Source organism: Schistocerca piceifrons, chromosome 8 (assembly GCF_021461385.2).
Source record: "Schistocerca piceifrons isolate TAMUIC-IGC-003096 chromosome 8, iqSchPice1.1, whole genome shotgun sequence".
In the NCBI taxonomy this organism is placed as follows: Eukaryota; Metazoa; Arthropoda; class Insecta; order Orthoptera; family Acrididae; genus Schistocerca; species Schistocerca piceifrons.
The window spans coordinates 138,623,796-138,643,295 of record NC_060145.1 but is presented as its reverse complement, the minus strand read 5'-3'; the positions used below and the strand labels follow the sequence as shown (position 1 = coordinate 138,643,295).

The 19,500-nt window shown below is 44.0% G+C and overlaps 1 protein-coding gene across 2 annotated transcripts in view; it reads left to right on the top strand.

The window, feature by feature from the left end:
* LOC124711952 (protein MMS22-like) overlaps positions 1-12,852 on the top strand; it is a 148,350-nt gene extending 135,498 nt beyond the window's left edge. For both annotated transcript variants that reach the window (XM_047242222.1, XM_047242223.1), the window contains one exon: positions 12,646-12,852. In XM_047242222.1, coding sequence (XP_047098178.1) covers positions 12,646-12,703 — 58 coding nt within the window. In that variant the 3' untranslated portion in view covers positions 12,704-12,852. The remainder of the gene's footprint in view (positions 1-12,645) is intronic.
* Positions 12,853-19,500: the final 6,648 nt, after the last annotated feature.

The following is a 19,500-nucleotide window of genomic DNA, read 5'->3' as shown; positions in this document are numbered from 1 at the left end:
CCTTCTTCTCCTTGCCTTCTCATTACCTTCTTCTCCTTGCCTTCTCTGGTCTCCGCCTCGGCGTTTGAGACAGTCTGTCCTCTCTCTCCCTCTCTCTCTTCTTTTTCCTCTTCTTCCTTCCTCCCTGTGCGTGCCTGAAGGCTGACCCACGCGTTCGCACGCGTAGCCGGTGACGGGGTAACGCGTAATTCCCCGCCCTGGGTAGACATGTAAGGCACGCGCGTACCCCCTGGTAAAGGCCAGGCCCGGGGAGGGGTGATTGCCTGAGCTGATACCTTCTGACCATGCCAATTGGTCCCTCCGTCTGTTTCTCGGGAGGTGTGACCTGAGGTGTAAACATTCACCTAAGGCGGGAGTGCCTTCTGAGACGGTCCCCACAAGGAAGGAGCGCACCATCGGAGACGCTGGCAATCATGGGGGATTCCTCCGCAATGGATTTCACTCCATCTGTCTTGACTTCTGCCCAAAAACGGAAACGTGACCAGCCACCAGTGACAAAAGTACTACCGCCTGCCCCACAGTTCCTCGTCGTTTCTCGATCTGAGGACGGAAAGGATTTTTCCTCTGTCAACCCTTTCGTAATCCAGAAGGGTGTAGATGCCATAGCCGGATCTGTCAAATCTTGTACCAGGTTGCGTAACGGTACCTTATTACTAGAAACTGAGAGCGCCTTTCAGGCACAAAAACTGCTTCGGGCCACACTCCTGTACACGTTCCCTGTGCGGGTGGAGGCTCACCAAACTTTGAATTCGTCTCGTGGTGTGGTCTATACTAGCTCCCTCGACGGATTGACTGACGAGGAGATTCAATCATTCCTCGCTGAGCAGGGCGTGACGGCTGTCCATAGGGTCATGAAAAAGGTCAACAATGACCTTGTACCGACCCGGACACTTTTCTTGACCTTCGATAGTGTTCAGCTGCCATCGCGCATCAAGGCGGGCTACGAGGTTATTTCTGTTCGCCCCTATGTCCCGACACCTACGCGCTGCTACCAGTGTCAGCGTTTCAATCACACTCGACAGTCTTGTTCCAATGCGGCTAAATGTGTCACTTGTGGCAGGGATGCCCATGAGGGTGACTGTCCACCCCCGTCTCCTCGTTGTGTGAACTGTCAGGGTGACCGTGCCGCATCCTCCCACGACTGTCCTGTCTATAAGGAAGAATGCTGTATCCAAGAAATTCGGGTCAAAGAGAAAGTGTCCACCTCGGCTGCTCGCAAGCTATTGGCTAGTAGGAAGCCCACGCTGCTCCCAGCGGGGAAATACAGTACTGTCCTCACCTCTCCTCGGACTACCAGGGATGTGGCAACCCAGACATGCGATCTGACCTTCAGCACCACGGTCGTCCGTTCGGTCAGTGCTAAGATCGCCCGGTCGACGTCTCCTCTTCCTCCCGTCACCCCTCAGACACAAGCACCTTCATCAGCTTCTGCCAAGACGAAGACCCAGAAGTCAGATGCATGGGCCTTCAAGAAGGAACCGTCCCGTGCAGACTTCCTACGTACCTCGACCTCCCAGCCTTCGACCGGTACTTCCACCAAACGTCCTTCCAAGAAGGCTCATAGGAAGCACAGTTCTCCTTCTCCGCCACGGCGCATTTCTTCTCCTGCGCCACCCAGCGGTTGCCGCCCCAGGCCGTCATCCGTTTCGCCTGGCCGCACCGCTGGTAGCCGAACATCTGGCCGTTCACTGGCGGAGGAAGCTCCCCCTCCCGGCCATCTTCCCAAGATGGCCGATGAACCTGTAGACCCAATGGACGATGACTGTCCGCCTACTGATAGCGGCGGCAGTGCTCGCTCGAAGCCAGGCCCTCAGCGGCCTTCGAGGTGACCCCTTCTTTCATCTTCCTTTTCTTCTTACGATGGCACTTATTCACTGGAATATTCGCAGCATTCGCTCCAACCGAGAGGACTTGAAGTTGTTGCTCCGCTTGCACCGTCCGCTCGTCGTAGCCCTCCAGGAAACGAAGCTACGCCCATGCGATCAAATTGCCTTGGCACACTACACCTCTGTGCGTTTTGACCTATCCCCTGTGGTAGGTATCCCAGCTCATGGAGGGGTTATGTTGCTGGTCCGGGATGATATTTACTACGATTCCATCACGTTGCACACCAGCCTGCAGGCAGTTGCCATCCGCATTACTCTCCCCACTTTTACATTTTCCATTTGTACCGTTTACACTCCATCGTCATCTGCCATTACCAGGGCAGACATGATGCAACTTATTGCTCAGCTACCTGCACCATTTTTGTTAACTGGAGACTTCAATGCCCACCATCCCCTTTGGGGCTCTCCAGCATCCTGCCCGAGGGGCTCCCTGTTAGCAGACCTTTTCAACCAGGTCAATCTTGTCTGCCTCAATACTGGCGCCCCTACTTTTCTTTCGGACACATCTCACACCTATTCCCATTTAGACCTCTCTATATGTACTCCCCAACTTGCACGCCGGTTTGAGTGGCATGCACTTTCTGATACATATTCGAGCGACCACTTCCCGTGTGTTATCCATCTCCTGCAGCATACCCCCTCTCCGTGCTCCTCTAGTTTGACCATCTCCAAGGCAGACTGGGGGCTCTTCTCTTCCAGGGCGACCTTTCAGGATCAAACCTTCACAAGCTGCGATCGTCAGGTCGCACACCTCACGGAAGTCATTCTCGCTGCTGCTGAATATTCCATCCCTCACCCTACTTCTTCTCCACGTCGCGCACCGGTCCCCTGGTGGACTGCAGCATGTAGAGACGCTTTACGTGCTCGTCGACGTGCTTTACGCACCTTTAAACGCCACCCTACAGTGGCGAATTGTATCAATTATAAATGATTACGTGCTCAGTGTCGTCGTATTATTAAAGAAAGCAAGAAAGCCAGCTGGGCTGCTTTCACAAGCACCTTCAACAGTTTTACTCCTTCTTCTGTTGTCTGGGGTAGCCTGCGCCGGCTATCTGGCACTAAGGTCCACTCAACAGTTTCTGGCTTGACGGTCGCGAATGACGTCCTTGTGGCCCCTGAGGATGTCTCCAATGCCTTCGGCCGCTTTTTCGCCGAGGTTTCGAGCTCTGCTCATTACCACCCTGCCTTCCTCCCCCGCAAACAGGCAGAGGAGGCTAGGCCACCTAACTTCCGCTCCTCGAATCGTGAAAGTTATAATGCCCCATTCACCATGCGGGAACTCGAAAACGCACTTGGCCGATCACGGTCCTCCACTCCAGGGCCTGATTCTATTCATATTCAGATGCTGAAGAACCTTTCTCCTGCGGGTAAAGGTTTTCTTCTTCGTACTTACAATCGCATCTGGATTGAGGGACATGTTCCCGCATGCTGGCGCGAGTCTATTGTTGTCCCGATTCCTAAGCCGGGGAAGGACAAGCACTTGCCTTCCAGTTATCGACCCATCTCGCTTACCAGCTGTGTCTGTAAAGTGATGGAGCGAATGGTTAACTCTCGATTGGTTTGGCTGCTCGAGTCTCGATGCCTACTTACCAATGTACAATGTGGATTTCGTAGGCGCCGCTCTGCTGTTGACCATCTGGTTACCTTGTCGACCTTCATTATGAATAACTTCTTGCGGAAGCGCCCGACCGCGGCTGTGTTCTTTGATTTGGAGAAGGCTTACGATACCTGTTGGAGGGCGGGCATTCTCCGCACCATGCAGACATGGGGCCTTCGCGGTCGCCTCCCTCTTTTTATTCGTTCTTTTTTAATGGATCGACGGTTCAGGGTACGTGTGGGTTCTGTCCTGTCAGACACCTTTCGCCAGGAGAATGGGGTGCCACAGGGCTCAGTTTTGAGCGTCGCTCTCTTCGCCATCGCGATCAATCCAATAATGGATTGCCTCCCAGCTGATGTGGAGTGTCGCCAATGGCTTCCGTTTTTCTGCCGAGAAGACGGTCTGTATTAACTTCTGGCGCTACAAAGAGTTTCTCCCACCGTCCTTACGACTCGGTCCCGTTGCCGTCCCAATCGTGGAGACAACAAAATTTTTAGGTCTTACATTTGACAGGAAACTTAGCTGGTCTCCACATGTGTCATATTTGGCTGCCCGTTGTACCCGTTCTTTAAATGTCCTCCGTGTTCTCAGTGGTATGTCGTGGGGAGCGGATCGAACCGTCCTGCTTCGTCTATATCGGTCGATCGTCCGCTCCAAGCTGGATTATGGGAGCTTCGTATACTCCTCTGCACGGCCATCCATCTTACGCCGCCTCAACTCCATACATCATCGGGGTTTACGACTTGCGATCGGAGCGTTTTATACTAGTCCCGTAGAGAGTCTTCATGCTGACGCTGGCGAATTGCCACTCACCTACCGGCGCGATATACTGCTTTGTCGGTATGCCTGTCGGCTACTGTCAATACCCGACCACCCGTCTTATCGCTCCTTTTTTGACGACTCTCTCGACCGTCAATACGGGTTGTATGTCTCTGCCCTGCTACCCCCTGGAGTTCGCTTTCGTCGCCTCCATCAACACCTTAATTTTTCACTCCCTGCAACCTTTCCAGTCGGCGAGAGCCACACACCACCTTGGCTCCAGGCTCAGGTCCGCGTTCACCTTGACCTCAGCTCGCTCCCAAAAGAGGTTACCCCCGGTTCGGTCTACCACTCCCGTTTTGTTGAACTTCGTTCAAAGTTCATCAATATGACCTTCATTTATACAGATGGCTCAAAAACCAATGACGGGGTGGGGTGTTCTTTTATTGTCGGGGCACAAAGTTTCAAATACCGGCTCCATGGCCATTGTTCGGTCTTCACGGCTGAGCTCTTCGCCCTCTACCAGGCTGTTCTTTACATCTGCCGCCACCGACATTCTGCTTGTGTCATCTGCTCCGATTCCCTGAGCGCCATCCAGAGCCTCAGTGATCCGTATCCGGTTCACCCTTTCGTGCACCGGATCCAACGCTCTCTTCAGCAGCTGGTGGACGTCGGTTCTCCGGTTAGCTTTATGTGGGTCCCTGGCCATGTCGGTATCCCTGGGAACGAAGCTGCAGATGCCGCGGCCAAGGCTGCGGTCCTCCAGCCTCGGACAGCTTCTTGTTGTGTCCCTTCATCAGACTGTAGCAGGGTCATTTGTCGGCGCATTTTATCGCTGTGGCATGCCGATTGGGCTGCACTTACAGACAACAAGCTTCGGGCCTTGAAACCTCTTCCCGCGGCTTGGACGTCCTCCTCCCGCCCTTCTCGGCGGGAGGAGGTCGTTTTGGCCCGGTTACGCATTGGACACTGCCGGTTCAGCCATCGCCATCTGCTGACGGCTGCGCCGGCGCCGTTCTGCCCATGTGGGCAATTGCTGACGGTCCGCCACATTTTAATGTCCTGTCCGGATTTTAACACACTGCGTCTAGATCTTAACCTGCCATGTACTTTAGATGCCATTTTAGCGGATGACCCACGAGCAGCTGCTCGTGTTCTTCGTTTTATCAATTTGACAAACCTCTCTAAGGACATTTGATGATGCTGTTTTTTAATCCTATGCCTGTCAGTCTGTCTTTTATCATGTTTTCCCTTTTAGTTGTTGTTTTAAACTTGTGCCTCGCGGTGCATTCTTAACGTAGTCAGGGCGCTAATGACCATTGAAGTTGTGTGCCCTAAAACCACATATTGTAACTGTTTCTTAAACATGTACCCCCTGCACTTGGATTCCAGTTTTTCTCTAAAAGAAAATAGGTTGTAATTAAATAATAGTAAGAATTGGATGAATAACACACTGAAGTAAAGTAACTTGTGCCGGGAAGGGAAACCACTACCTATTTCAGAAAGCAAATTGGAAACCCAATTAGTGCAAGTATTGTAAAATCCTATAGTCTCTCATGAAAAAAAGCATGTATGGTAGTGCACAAAAAATAAACAGTTCATAATAAAAGTGAAAAAAAGTTGGAAGGCAGGCAAATGAAGCACAGAAATTACTAGCCACCAATTTCAGTGTTTACTTCCTGACATTGGCAGCCAACATTGAAACCATCAAGAAATATTGAGAAAATAAAGAACTGTCTGTAAGTGAATAAGATTAACACTGTGAACACCACTGACAGATATTAATTTTAATAATAGGGTGATATCAAAAATCATTGTCACTAAAAGCCAGTAATTTTTCTGCCTGTAAGACGGTGTTTCTAGCAGAGTATTGCTTTCAGATTGTCAAACTACCTGCAAGCTGTCATTAACAGTCAATGATTCAAGATATGTTTCCTAAGTAATTTAAACTATCTGGCCTTCTAGAATAGTGGAAATTAGTAGATCACGTCTAATTGCAGACATATTTTGCTTCTCTCAGTTCCTTCACACATTTTTGAGAAAGTTTTCTACCGATTGTTCACAGCATAACTGTTAACTGCCTTTAAGTTCGCCTTTAACAGGGGGGGGGGGGGGGGGGGGGGGATGGGAACAATATGTGACCTCATAAATGATGTCCTGCTAGAGCTAAACAACCAAACTCATTCTGCTTCCATGTTTTGTGGTCTTAAACAAGACCTTCCATTGTTTGAACCAGTACTAAATCTTTTTAAGTTCCCTTTTTGCGTGAATAGGCATACATTTATAACAGAAATCAGAGGTTGGCATTGATTACCTGTAACAGAGAAATATTAATCCAAACTCAATGTGGGGAACATAAACATGGAGTCCCATATGGTTTAGTATCCCATGATCTCATGTTCCTGACCCACATAAAAGACTTTCCAGTGACTTTTAAGTGATACTAGTGTATTGACCAAGGGCCTAATCTCAATCATGTTACACTCAGTGCACATGAATGAACAGGCCTGCAAATGGTTCACTTCGAACAGCTTAAGCCTTAATCCCACAAACATAAAAAAAGTTCACATCATTTATTTCACAAATATAGTTATGACAAAATATTCTCAAAAGAATTTGTTCTACAAAGGGCTGTCCTCTACTTTTTTTTCTATATTTTGAACTCAGTTTCAACTTTTTTTGTATTTACATGGACCTTGTGAAATTTTACACACAATGTTTTGTTTAATGCAGATATCACAAACCATGGCCCATATGCAGCTTATCATTGACCTGATGGCACCCTCAACACCACCACTTGTTGTAAATATTTTTCATTTATAACGTTCTGGGTTTCTGAAGACGAGATAACCGATGAAGATTTGCCTGTTGCTATGAATATCTTTTTATTTTATCCCATTCTTCTAAATCACACCAACTTTACAATTTTCACTTTGTTCATGCCAGAAATTACATTATTGAGACAATCAAAAAACACGTCTGCTCCCATCAGAGGCATGCCCACTACTACTAACATTCTGCTGTACTGACAATATTCCAAAGAGTTTACAAAGCAAAAGAGTTTACACGCTTCCTTTACCAAAGAAGAATCTTCGCTAAAATATATCATTATTTTGTAAATCAGTCCAGAAATAAATTTAATAATTAGCATTAAATTGTGCCATTAGTAATATGAATTTTAAGTATACCAGAAATTTCGTAATTTCAAATATTTTTAAAAGAGGAGTAATTTTAACTGTACATACAGAGTACTAACAAATTAATTTCTTTTTACATATTATAGCCCGAAACATAACATATTGTATACAAAATCATATGAATTCTTTCAGTGAAACGGTTGAGATAATTTTAACCTATACAAGAATTGATAATATACATGGTATTGGTTATTTCTATATAAAAAAAAAGCGTAATGCTAGAGGAGGGTGACCCAATTTAACACCCCTGAAGTTTTTTCAAAAGCAGCAACCTATTAAGACACAGAATAAAAGACCGGAAATATTGCTGATCTTATGAACAATTATGTCAAAGGAATTGTCATTACAACATATCCTTCAGTCCTGCAGCCTTCTTGGCCTCAGTCTTCGCTACCCCCTGTCCCTTACCCACCTTCACCACACACACACACACACACACACACACACCTCCATTTCATTGTGTATCACATCACAACTCCCTAACTTGCAGTGGGGCAACCTCATCGGTGCCACATTCCTGTCCCTTGCTGTCAGCCTCCCTTTCCCCTGCTGCCCAGCTGCTCCTCCCCACCTCTCTTTTTTTATCTTATCTGTGGCATCTATCAGAACCCCCCACCCCACTTGAGCTCCACGCCAGCAAAATGTAGTTGCTCAGGACGATAAGTGTGTGTGATGTGCTCTAGGAAAGGAGTTATCTTAAACCTTAATAATGTTTTCAGTCTTGTTCAAATAGTTGTTGACTGCTAAGTGCCTCAGCTAGAGTGAGTAGTCACCTTTACTCTCTCCACTATTTATAACTAGAGGCACCTGTTTTTTGCAAAGCGTGAAATCGTAAAATTTTCATGAAATTTTACACATTTTGCTGAAAACTCAAAACTATTTACTTTTAAGGCAAATTGCGAAATAATTGACTAAACTTCGCAAAATCTCGTCATTTGAACTTAACTGCAGAAATTCGATTGGAGTTATGGTAATACAATCCGGATATCAATTGTGTACCATTTCGATATACACTCCTGGAAATGGAAAAAAGAACACATTGACACCGGTGTGTCAGACCCACCATACATGCTCCGGACACTGCGAGAGGGCTGTACAAGCAATGATCACACGCACGGCACAGCGGACACACCAGGAACCGCGGTGTTGGCCGTCGAATGGCGCTAGCTGCGCAGCATTTGTGCACCGCCGCCGTCAGTGTCAGCCAGTTTGCGGTGGCATACGGAGCTCCATCGCAGTCTTTAACACTGGTAGCATGCCGCGACAGCGTGGACGTGAACCGTATGTGCAGTTGACGGACTTTGAGCGAGGGCGTATAGTGGGCATGCGGGAGGCCGGGTGGACGTACCGCCGAATTGCTCAACACGTGGGGCGTGAGGTCTCCACAGTACATCGATGTTGTCGCCAGTGGTCGGCGGAAGGTGCACGTGCCCGTCGACCTGGGACCGGACCGCAGCGAAGCACGGATGCACGCCAAGACCGTAGGATCCTACGCAGTGCCGTAGGGGACCGCACCGCCACTTCCCAGCAAATTAGGGACACTGTTGCTCCTGGGGTATCGGCGAGGACCATTCGCAACCGTCTCCATGAAGCTGGGCTACGGTCCCGCACACCGTTAGGCCGTCTTCCGCTCACGCCCCAACATCGTGCAGCCCGCCTCCAGTGGTGTCGCGACAGGCGTGAATGGAGGGACGAATGGAGACGTGTCGTCTTCAGCGATGAGAGTCACTTCTGCCTTGGTGCCAATGATGGTCATATGCGTGTTTGGCGCCGTGCAGGTGAGCGCCACAATCAGGACTGCATACGACCGAGGCACACAGGGCCAACACCCGGCATCATGGTGTGGGGAGCGATCTCCTACACTGGCCGTACACCACTGGTGATCGTCGAGGGGACACTGAATAGTGCACGGTACATCCAAACCGTCATCGAACCCATCGTTCTACCATTCCTAGACCGGCAAGGGAACTTGCTGTTCCAACAGGACAATGCACGTCCGCATGTATACCGTGCCACCCAACGTGCTCTAGAAGGTGTAAGTCAACTACCCTGGCCAGCAAGATCTCCGGATCTGTCCCCCATTGAGCATGTTTGGGACTGGATGAAGCGTCGTCTCACGCGGTCTGCACGTCCAGCACGAACGCTGGTCCAACTGAGGCGCCAGGTGGAAATGGCATGGCAAGCCGTTCCACAGGACTACATCCAGCATCTCTACGATCGTCTCCATGGGAGAATAGCAGCCTGCATTGCTGCGAAAGGTGGATTTACACTGTACTAGTGCCGACATTGTGCATGCTCTGTTGCCTGTGTCTATGTGCCTGTGGTTCTGTCAGTGTGATCATGTGATGTATCTGACCCCAGGAATGTGTCAATAAAGTTTCCCCTTCCTGGGACAATGAATTCACGGTGTTCTTATTTCAATTTCCAGGAGTGTATATATAATATATCAAGTATTCCAAAGACATTCTACAATGTTCTGGCGGTGTATTCAGTATTGCGTATTGGAAATCGTGTATCGCCGGTGCATTGAGTGTGGTAGTTTGTGTTTTGTTTTCGTGCTACAGATGATTAATATGGTAGTGACCATTTTCGACCGAGAAAAGGAATTTTCGTCAGAAGGATTTTTTGTTTTAGACAAAAGTAGGAAGGTACTTACGTGCAAATACTGTAATGTGTGTGTTGAGTGGCAGAGGAAGGACACGTGCTTGAAACACATTAATAACAGTTCTTCCATAAGAAGAACAAGGAGAAGGTGCTAACAACTACTGGTATAAAAAGACAAGCTACGCACACGGAAATCACTGCAGCGGCAAAACGAGCGAAAAATGGTAAAGAAGAATTCATTTTATTGACTACTCGAGCTTTCATTGAGGCTAACATTCTGATGGAAAAAGTTGATCATCCGAAGCTGAGAGAATGGATGAACAAATACATACCAGGTTTGTGTAATAATGTACCGTCTGCTAATCGCAGCAAAAATTAGGTTATCTCGATAGCCAAAAATTTTTGTTGGTCAGAATAGGCCTACATTAAAAATAATTTTTCCTCGAGCACCCTTTTAAAAAAGTCTTATAATTGGGTAATGAGGTAATTTAATTCGTTACGTAGTACTCTAATAGCAGTTCTATTGACATTTTTAAGGTGCTGGAGACTTACCCTCAGCTGGAAGACTACGGGAAGGTTACATACCTCGAATCATCAAAGAAGCAGAGGAAAGATTAAAAGGAGCCGTGAAAGACAAAAGAGTTTCAATTCTTTGTGATGGAACGACAGACAGAAAAGGGCAGTGTGTGTTCGTGGTTCTGATAAAAGTACTTAGTTGTGGCGATGGTGCAGTTCAGAAATTATTTGTCGGGAAAGTGAAAGTTATTGCAAATGTAAATGTCACAGAATGTGTGCAAGCAATTATGAGTGTAATACCGAAACTTGAAATTCAGTACAGAAATGTAGTTTCTATAACTTCAGATTCAGCCCGTTATATGGGCAAGTGTATAAATGCAGTTAGGGTTTTAGTTTCAGAATGGTTAGTACACACACAATGCTGGGCTCATAAATTAAATTTGGTTGGCAATGTGTGGGCTGTGGAACTTTGTGATTTGAACCATTGTGTTTTGCAGACAAAACACATCTTCCTTAATACCCGAAAGAGATAGCATGCGTACATTAAGTTCTTAGCTCAGAAATATGTAGGTGTATCCACAAAAGCTAAACTTTTCCCTATTCCTGTCATCACCAGGTGGAACTCGTGGTTTGAAAGTGTCGAGTACTTGGAGAATATCTCTGTGATATAGTAGAATTTGTTGAAACTGTTGAAGATGAGAGTGTAGCTGTCAATTATTTTAAAGCTTTGACTTATGCTGAAGGAAAAAAAAAAAAAAATCAACGCCTAGCTATTTTTCTTGTTGAGCACTGCTCAGAATGTTGCAATTTGCTGCTGACGTTAGAAGGCTTCAAGATACTGTTAATTCATCTTCTGCAGTCTAAGCTTGGTGACCTTGCAAAGAGCTTTAAGTTACTAGAGGATGCAAATTTATTTATTTATTTTCCGAAACAATCTCAGAAAAACTTCTTAAACTGCCAGAGCATATGCAAGTACAGTTAACATCACTCTTCCAGTCTGTAGGTAGAGCAAGTCTTACAAAACTGAACCACTTGATGGAGTGTGGTACAGGAAAAATTGTCATTTCTTGTATAGGTAAATTGTTTGATCCGAGAAACATAATAAAAGGCAATTTAGACAGTGCTGGAATCTCTCAGCTGATAAAAAAGAAATCCCATTCTACAAGAAGTTCCAACATCAGAATTTCTTGTACCATACATATTGTTTAGGGATTTAGTAGCTAGTTCTTGTAGAGAAGGTAAAGATGTTGATGTGATTGGTATTCTTCTTTCCCTGAAAGCAGAGTAATGACTTTTTGTGGAAGCTGCAGTGAAGGCTTTGTGGATCCCAGTCAGTAATGTTGATGAGTGAGAGATCATTTTATAGATATTGCGATATAATGTCTGACAGTAAACAGCTCTAACTCCCAGTAATATGGAAGTCATGGTATCCTTGTCTTTCTCAGACTGACTTGTGTATTGTGTACATAGACTGGGAAAGGATAAATGTTTTCCAGGCTTTCATGATTTGGTATTTGTGTTTTAATAAGATTTATAATTTTTATGCTTCTACAATTCATGTAAAATAAAAGATTTTTCACTCCAAATGTGCCATACATGTATTTCCTTTACCTTTTACTGCTGTAAAGTGGAAATAAAATTTAGCGAAATTATTGACGAAATGGAAAAAAAACTAGTGAGAAATATATCGAAATAAGTTTTTAAAAATGACGAAATCAGGCAAAAATTTTCACCACAAACAGGTGCCTCTATTTATAACCCATCCATGGCTTTCTAGTACTGTTAGCTCAAGTAAAAATGGATACCTTGTTTTAGCTTAGCTGTAGTTAATTATAAATATGGTTCCTAACAGCTGCTTCAGTTTCTTAATGTGAGCCTTATTTAATCCTATGTCCTTGGAGATTTTCCTCTATTATGGAATTCATGAAACTAAATGAACGAGTAAACAAAAGCTGGCCAAAGCCTGAGTGCCAGTGGCCATACTGATAACCAGGCCTGAACTAAACTGTGCTGGCGTACCAGTCGTTTTAACTGAACGTATTTAAGTTTCATTTTAATAAAAATTTTGTGTTAATTTTTTATTCAGGAGAAGTTTAGAGAAGATAGAAGAAGCCGCAGCTTCCTCAAGTCATGGGACCATGTAATGGGCCACATTGCTGCATCAGCATTAGTATCTTCACTTGCATCATTCTGCCAATTTACATGATGTATAAAACTTAGCTTTTTGTACATGTTTATTTATTTATTGTTGAAAAGCAATGTTACAACGATCTTAGCGTGGTTTATAGTTTTATATGTGTATATTTGTAAAAAAAAAAAATAATAATAACCTCTTGTATCTCCTGCTTTGTGAAAAATATATATGAAAAAAATTGTGATGAATTAGAAATGATCTCTCAGTAAAATATTGAATTGTTCTGAAATGTAATGTTTAGCAAATTGAAAGGAATAGGTAAGTGATCTTCTGGACATCCAACATCCAACATCCAAAAATAGAGAATAGTTCTACAGCCAAGGCATAATCCAAAACAGTACAAGCTTTTGTCATGAGTGCATTTGTTTCCCAAAGTCTGTTGCTTTCACATAGCTAAAAATGCCAATATTACATGAAGGACTACACCACTACTAAAACATTCACAGAGAAGTGATCAGTTGGTACCTTTCTCATAGCTGAGTTGTTATAAGCCTCAGCATACGACAGACATTAAATATAGTGTAAAAAATGATAACTGTTTACAACATACCACAGTGGTGGAGGTGGTCAAGGTGAAGAATTTGATATGGAACACATCTTGCAGCGTGTTACACCAGGAGATAACCTCAAATTGGTCTACAGAAGCCACTTAAGCTAGAGCACATGCACAATCGAGATTTTCAATATCCTCTCGCTCTTTTATGCCAAGGGTTTAGTCAGCTATTACATTAACATTATAAATTTAAACTCTTCTGTGACAATAATGAAAGAAAAAAACTTTCTTAAATATTATGCAGAAACTAACTCTTACAAGCACAGCCATTTCATAGTAAGAGGGCTGGAGAAACAACATTATTTAATTGTTAATTTTATGTTGTTAAAATCATAATTTTTGAAGTAAAATTTGTACAGATGTCAATTTTACTCTTTGTAAGTGCAAGAACAGGGGGTTTTTAATATTAAAGGATGATTTTAGACAAAATCTTGTACATTGTGCATGCACTGTAGCATAGATGGACTCTTGTAGGTCAGTTTGATGCTGTTTCTCGACTTGATAGACACCAAGTGTCCTGTATCAATTTGATCACCTCAACATCACCTATGCCTCTGTGGTATGTTGTAAATAGTTATCATTTAGTAAGTTTCATTAGGCTATGAACAGAAAGAAAACACAGTTTAATGGAAAGGTTTATTGCAACAGATACATTAAGTGTTGGGCTATTTTTCAACACATTCACCACCGATATTCAGACATTAATCATACCATGGGACCAACTTTTATATTCATTTGTAACAGAAGTCTGGCACCTAAGCATCCCATGCCATTTTTTTCTGATGAGCCCATTGCAGTTTTCACTTTGTTTCACAATAATGCTCAGCATTCATTTCTCACCTCTGGTTAGGAATTTGATAAGGAGAACTCCCCAGGTGTCCCAGAACTCTGAACGCAGTACTCTCTTCACTAGTGTAGTCTGCTTGAATTTTGTCTTATGGGGAGAGCCACAGGGACATCAAAGCAGTGACTGCTGCTTGGTTTCTGGAGCATTGCTTGCAAATCATGTGTGCTGATCCAGTTCAGAAACTCATTGCCGTCATTATGGTACCTCTCCAGGAAAGTTGAAACTACCCCATCCGTTAGGCTTTGTGTTGAGGAGTCAGTCGCTTCGGGGCCTATGTGGTGCACAACCTCCCATACAGTATTTGTTCCATAACGGTCCAATGCAATAATGAGCGGCACTTCTGTTAAAACTGACTACTAAGTGTGTGACTGTGAAGTGACTATTCTCCTAATGCATTCTTGCACCAAGTTGCCTGTAATTATGGATGGCCTCCCAATGGGCTCCACATCATGAACATTTTGGTGACATTCTCCCAAGTCTCTGCACCAGTGATGCACAATCTGGGTGCTCATGATGTTAAGCCCATAGACTTGGCACAGCTGACAATGATTTTCAATTGGGACTATGTTCTGTGCCCTAAAAAACTTCTGCCACCAACTGCACTTCAAACATAGCAGAAGCTGGAATATAAGCCTCCATATTCACATGCTGCTGGGAAGCTTCTGTGAGACCTTGAGAAGTTCCGTTAGCTCGTGTGCCGTGCCATGCCATGTCATGTCATGTAGTTACTTTTATCATATTCATACAGTCACTTTGTGTAACATATGTTTTTAGCTATGGGATGAATGGAAAACTTATTTGATTGACCTGTCTCATAGTTAGCTGCCAAGGAATTAGGTTATTAATCACAATTCTGTGCACTTGTAAAATCCTTAACCTTTCCACAGTATCTCATAAAGTTAGGTCTCTGAGACTGTTTTATAACAGCTTCTACATCAACCTAGGGTGTTAGCCTTGGTACTGTTCAACACTTGGCTTTGTGCCAGTACTAAATTTTACTGTTTCCCTTCCTTTCATTCCGTAATCCCTCATAACACAAACACAACATTCCACTGTGCAAGCCTTCATCACAGTCATCAACGTGAAACAGGCATTCATTCAACATTGTGTTCCATGAATCCCACATGAGAGTGAATCAAGTTATGCATTAATAGGCAGAAGCAGCCACAGCAGACTACCTGTGTACTGTATGAATTACGACTAGTGCTAATGTGTCCATGCTGATAATTATGGAAATTACTTCATATTTGTTATTGTCAGGTATTTGCAAGTGGCCACTTTATATTTGTTAGGTATATTTGGAGAAAAACAGCTTTTTTGTAGTAGAAAAAAAGGCCCCTGCTTCTCTTCTTACACTGCTAGCTACTGTTTTTATATAGGACCTTTACACAGATTACTATCAGCTTTCCATATATTTGTGAAGTCAAGCTCTGTTTAAATTAAACATTGGGTTGTGAATCTACATATTTGAGTTTAAATATTCTGATAAATTGTAAGAAGTGTGGCTAATGAAGTGTTCTTTTACTTTATTTTTGAGTATTGGGTGTGTGGCTAATGAGGTGTTCTTTTACTTTATTTTTGAATATTGGGTTATTTTCAATTTCCTGCTTTGTGTCTGTCGATCATCTGTTATAAAATCTTGCACTAATATGTAAAAACATCTTAAATCATGATCAAAGATGCATAATCTATATGGAAATTACTTTTACTTCTGGTATTGTTGTAAATTGTATAGTTCGTCTTAAATTTACTCATATTATTAAACACTCATAACATGAGTGAGTGTGTGCATTGGCACGTAAATGTAAGAATCCCTAGGTTCCTGAAAATACTTCTGCAGAATTTTGGCTGTCAACTTACACAGTATTTTTACTGTATGCTTCTGCAGAGTAAATACTGCATTGCCCCCAGAATATTATTGAGCAAAGGTATTCTTAACGATCCCTTCTGTGGGTCACAGCAATGAAATGTTTCTAGGTGCAAGCACACAAAATTAAGTTTTTTGATTAACCAGTTCATGTGCTGGTGCCACCTCAGTTTATTTATTTGGAGTAGGCTGTTTTCCTATGTTAAAAATATGGTTTTCGATAGTTTTTGTTCAGAGTGATTATGACATTCAAATTGCATTTATGGTCAACATTCGTACAAAATATCTCTTATTTTTATGTAATTAAAGCTTAAAATCATTAAATATCAAGATTTGGCAACATGATTGAAAACACATTGTTCTTGGCTGAAGCTCTGATGACCTCACAGACTGCAAGTAACGTGAAGCTATACGTACACTCCTGGAAATGGAAAAAAGAACACATTGACACCGGTGTGTCAGACCCACCATACTTGCTCTGGACACTGCGAGAGGGCTGTACAAGCAATGATCACACGCACGGCACAGCGGACACACCAGGAACCGCGGTGTTGGCCGTCGAATGGTGCTAGCTGCGCAGCATTTGTGCTCCGCCGCCGTCAGTGTCAGCCAGTTTGCCGTGGCATACGGAGCTCCATCGCAGTCTTTAACACTGGTAGCATGCCGCGACAGCGTGGACGTGAACCGTATGTGCAGTTGACGGACTTTGAGCGAGGGCGTATAGTGGGCATGCGGGAGGCCGGGTGGACGTACCGCCGAATTGCTCAACACGTGGGGCGTGAGGTCTCCACAGTACATCGATGTTGTCGCCAGTGGTCGGCGGAAGGTGCACGTGCCCGTCGACCTGGGACCGGACCGCAGCGACGCACGGATGCACGCCAAGACCGTAGGATCCTACGCAGTGCTGTAGGGGACCGCACCACCACTTCCCAGCAAATTAGGGACACTGTTGCTCCTGGGGTATCGGCGAGGACCATTCGCAACCGTCTCCATGAAGCTGGGCTACGGTCCCGCACACCGTTAGGCCGTCTTCCGCTCACGCCCCAACATCGTGCAGCCCGCCTCCAGTGGTGTCGCGACAGGCGTGAATGGAGGGACGAATGGAGACGTGTCGTCTTCAGCGATGAGAGTCGCTTCTGCCTTGGTGCCAATGATGGTCGTATGCGTGTTTGGCGCCGTGCAGGTGAGCGCCACAATCAGGACTGCATTCGACCGAGGCACACAGGGCCAACACCCGGCATCATGGTGTGGGGAGCGATCTCCTACACTGGCCGTACACCACTGGTGATCATCGAGGGGACACTGAATAGTGCACGGTACATCCAAACCGTCATCGAACCCATCGTTCTACCATTCCTAGACCGGCAAGGGAACTTGCTGTTCCAACAGGACAATGCACGTCCGCATGTATCCCGTGCCACCCAACGTGCTCTAGAAGGTGTAAGTCAACTACCCTGGCCAGCAAGATCTCCGGATCTGTCCCCCATTGAGCATGTTTGGGACTGGATGAAGCGTCGTCTCACGCGGTCTGCACGTCCAGCACGAACGCTGGTCCAACTGAGGCGCCAGGTGGAAATGGCATGGCAAGCCGTTCCACAGGACTACATCCAGCATCTCTACGATCGTCTCCATGGGAGAATAGCAGCCTGCATTGCTGCGAAAGGTGGATATACACTGTACTAGTGCCGACATTGTGCATGCTCTGTTGCCTGTGTCTATGTGCCTGTGGTTCTGTCAGTGTGATCATGTGATGTATCTGACCCCAGGAATGTGTCAATAAAGTTTCCCCTTCCTGGGACAATGAATTCACGGTGTTCTTATTTCAATTTCCAGGAGTGTATGTCATAGGAGTGTTAGCCAAAGTGACTAGGCTTTTACTTACTTTTTCTGCAAATAGTTTAGCTATTTACTGATAGAAAATGAATTTACAGTGTAAAAGTAACAAAAGAAAAGAATTTTATGAACGATGATAGTGGAAACATTATGAAAATTAATTTGTTTATGCTCCACTTATTTAGAGCAGTGATATGGTCCAAGGATGGACATTCTTTTCCCTGCTCCGTGCAACATAATTAAACCCTTTGAGAGGAATTATGGAACTTTTGCAAATGAGTCCATGTCTTATATCTAGATTATCATCTATTAGTCATGAAATACAATCTGAAACACAGTAAAATTATTCTTGGCAAATCTTAGTGCTGGTTAATGCTGTACAGGATACTGAGCAGAGACACTGCAAGAAGTGCAACGGATACCGCTTGTGACTATGGTTATAAGGAACACAGGTTCAAATCCAGGAAGGGTCCTGAATTTTTAAAAGCAAGAACAAATTGTAACAGATATTTTGATGGTGGAATGTATTGTATATAGCTTCATAGCAATCTTAGTTGGAGAAATGGACAAATAAAGATAAATGCATCTACTTTGCTTACAAAAAATTGTCTTTTTTGTTTTAAAGGTTTGCTAGTAGTTAAGATTCACCATTTTCCCACAGTACAATGAGGTATAGGGTGATGAGGTTTTCTATGCAGAGAGATATAAAGCACATGCGACATACAGGTAACACAGGCATAAGGTCTGTGCTGTTTGTGAGTGTAAACTAACGCCATTGTCTGAAGCAGACTTAACTTCATCTTACACTATGTGATCAAAAGTATCCGGACACCACTCAAAACATTCATTTTTCATATTAGGTGCATTGTGCCACCACCTACAGCCAGGTACTCCATATTAGATTAGATTAGATTAGATTAATACTAGTTCCATGGATCATGAATACGATATTTCGTAATGACGTGGAACGAGTCGAATTTTCCAATACATGACATAATTAGGTTAATTTAGCAACATACTTGAGTTAATATAACAACTTTATTTTTTTGTGTTTTTTTATTTTTTTTAATATTTTTTTCTTAATTTATATCTAAAAATTCCTCTATGGAGTAGAAGGAGTTGTCATTCAGAAATTCTTTTAATTTCTTCTTAAATACTTGTTGGTTATCTGTCAGACTTTTGATACTATTTGGTAAGTGACCAAAGACTTTAGTGCCAGTATAATTCACCCCTTTCTGTGCCAAAGTTAGATTTAATCTTGAATAGTGAAGATCGTCCTTTCTCCTAGTATTGTAGTTATGCACACTGCTATTACTTTTGAATTGTGTTTGGTTGTTAATAACAAATTTCATAAGAGAGTATATATACTGAGAAGCTACTGTGAATATCCCTAGATCCTTAAATAAATGTCTGCAGGATGATCTTGGGTGGACTCCAGCTATTATTCTGATTACACGCTTTTGTGCAATAAATACTTTATTCCTCAGTGATGAATTACCCCAAAATATGATGCCATATGAAAGCAATATAGGCGTAGTAAGCTAATTTACTAAGATGTTTATCACCAAAATTTGCTATGACCCTTATTGCATAAGTAGCTGAACTCAAACGTTTCAGCAGATCATCAATGTTTTTCTTCCAATTTAA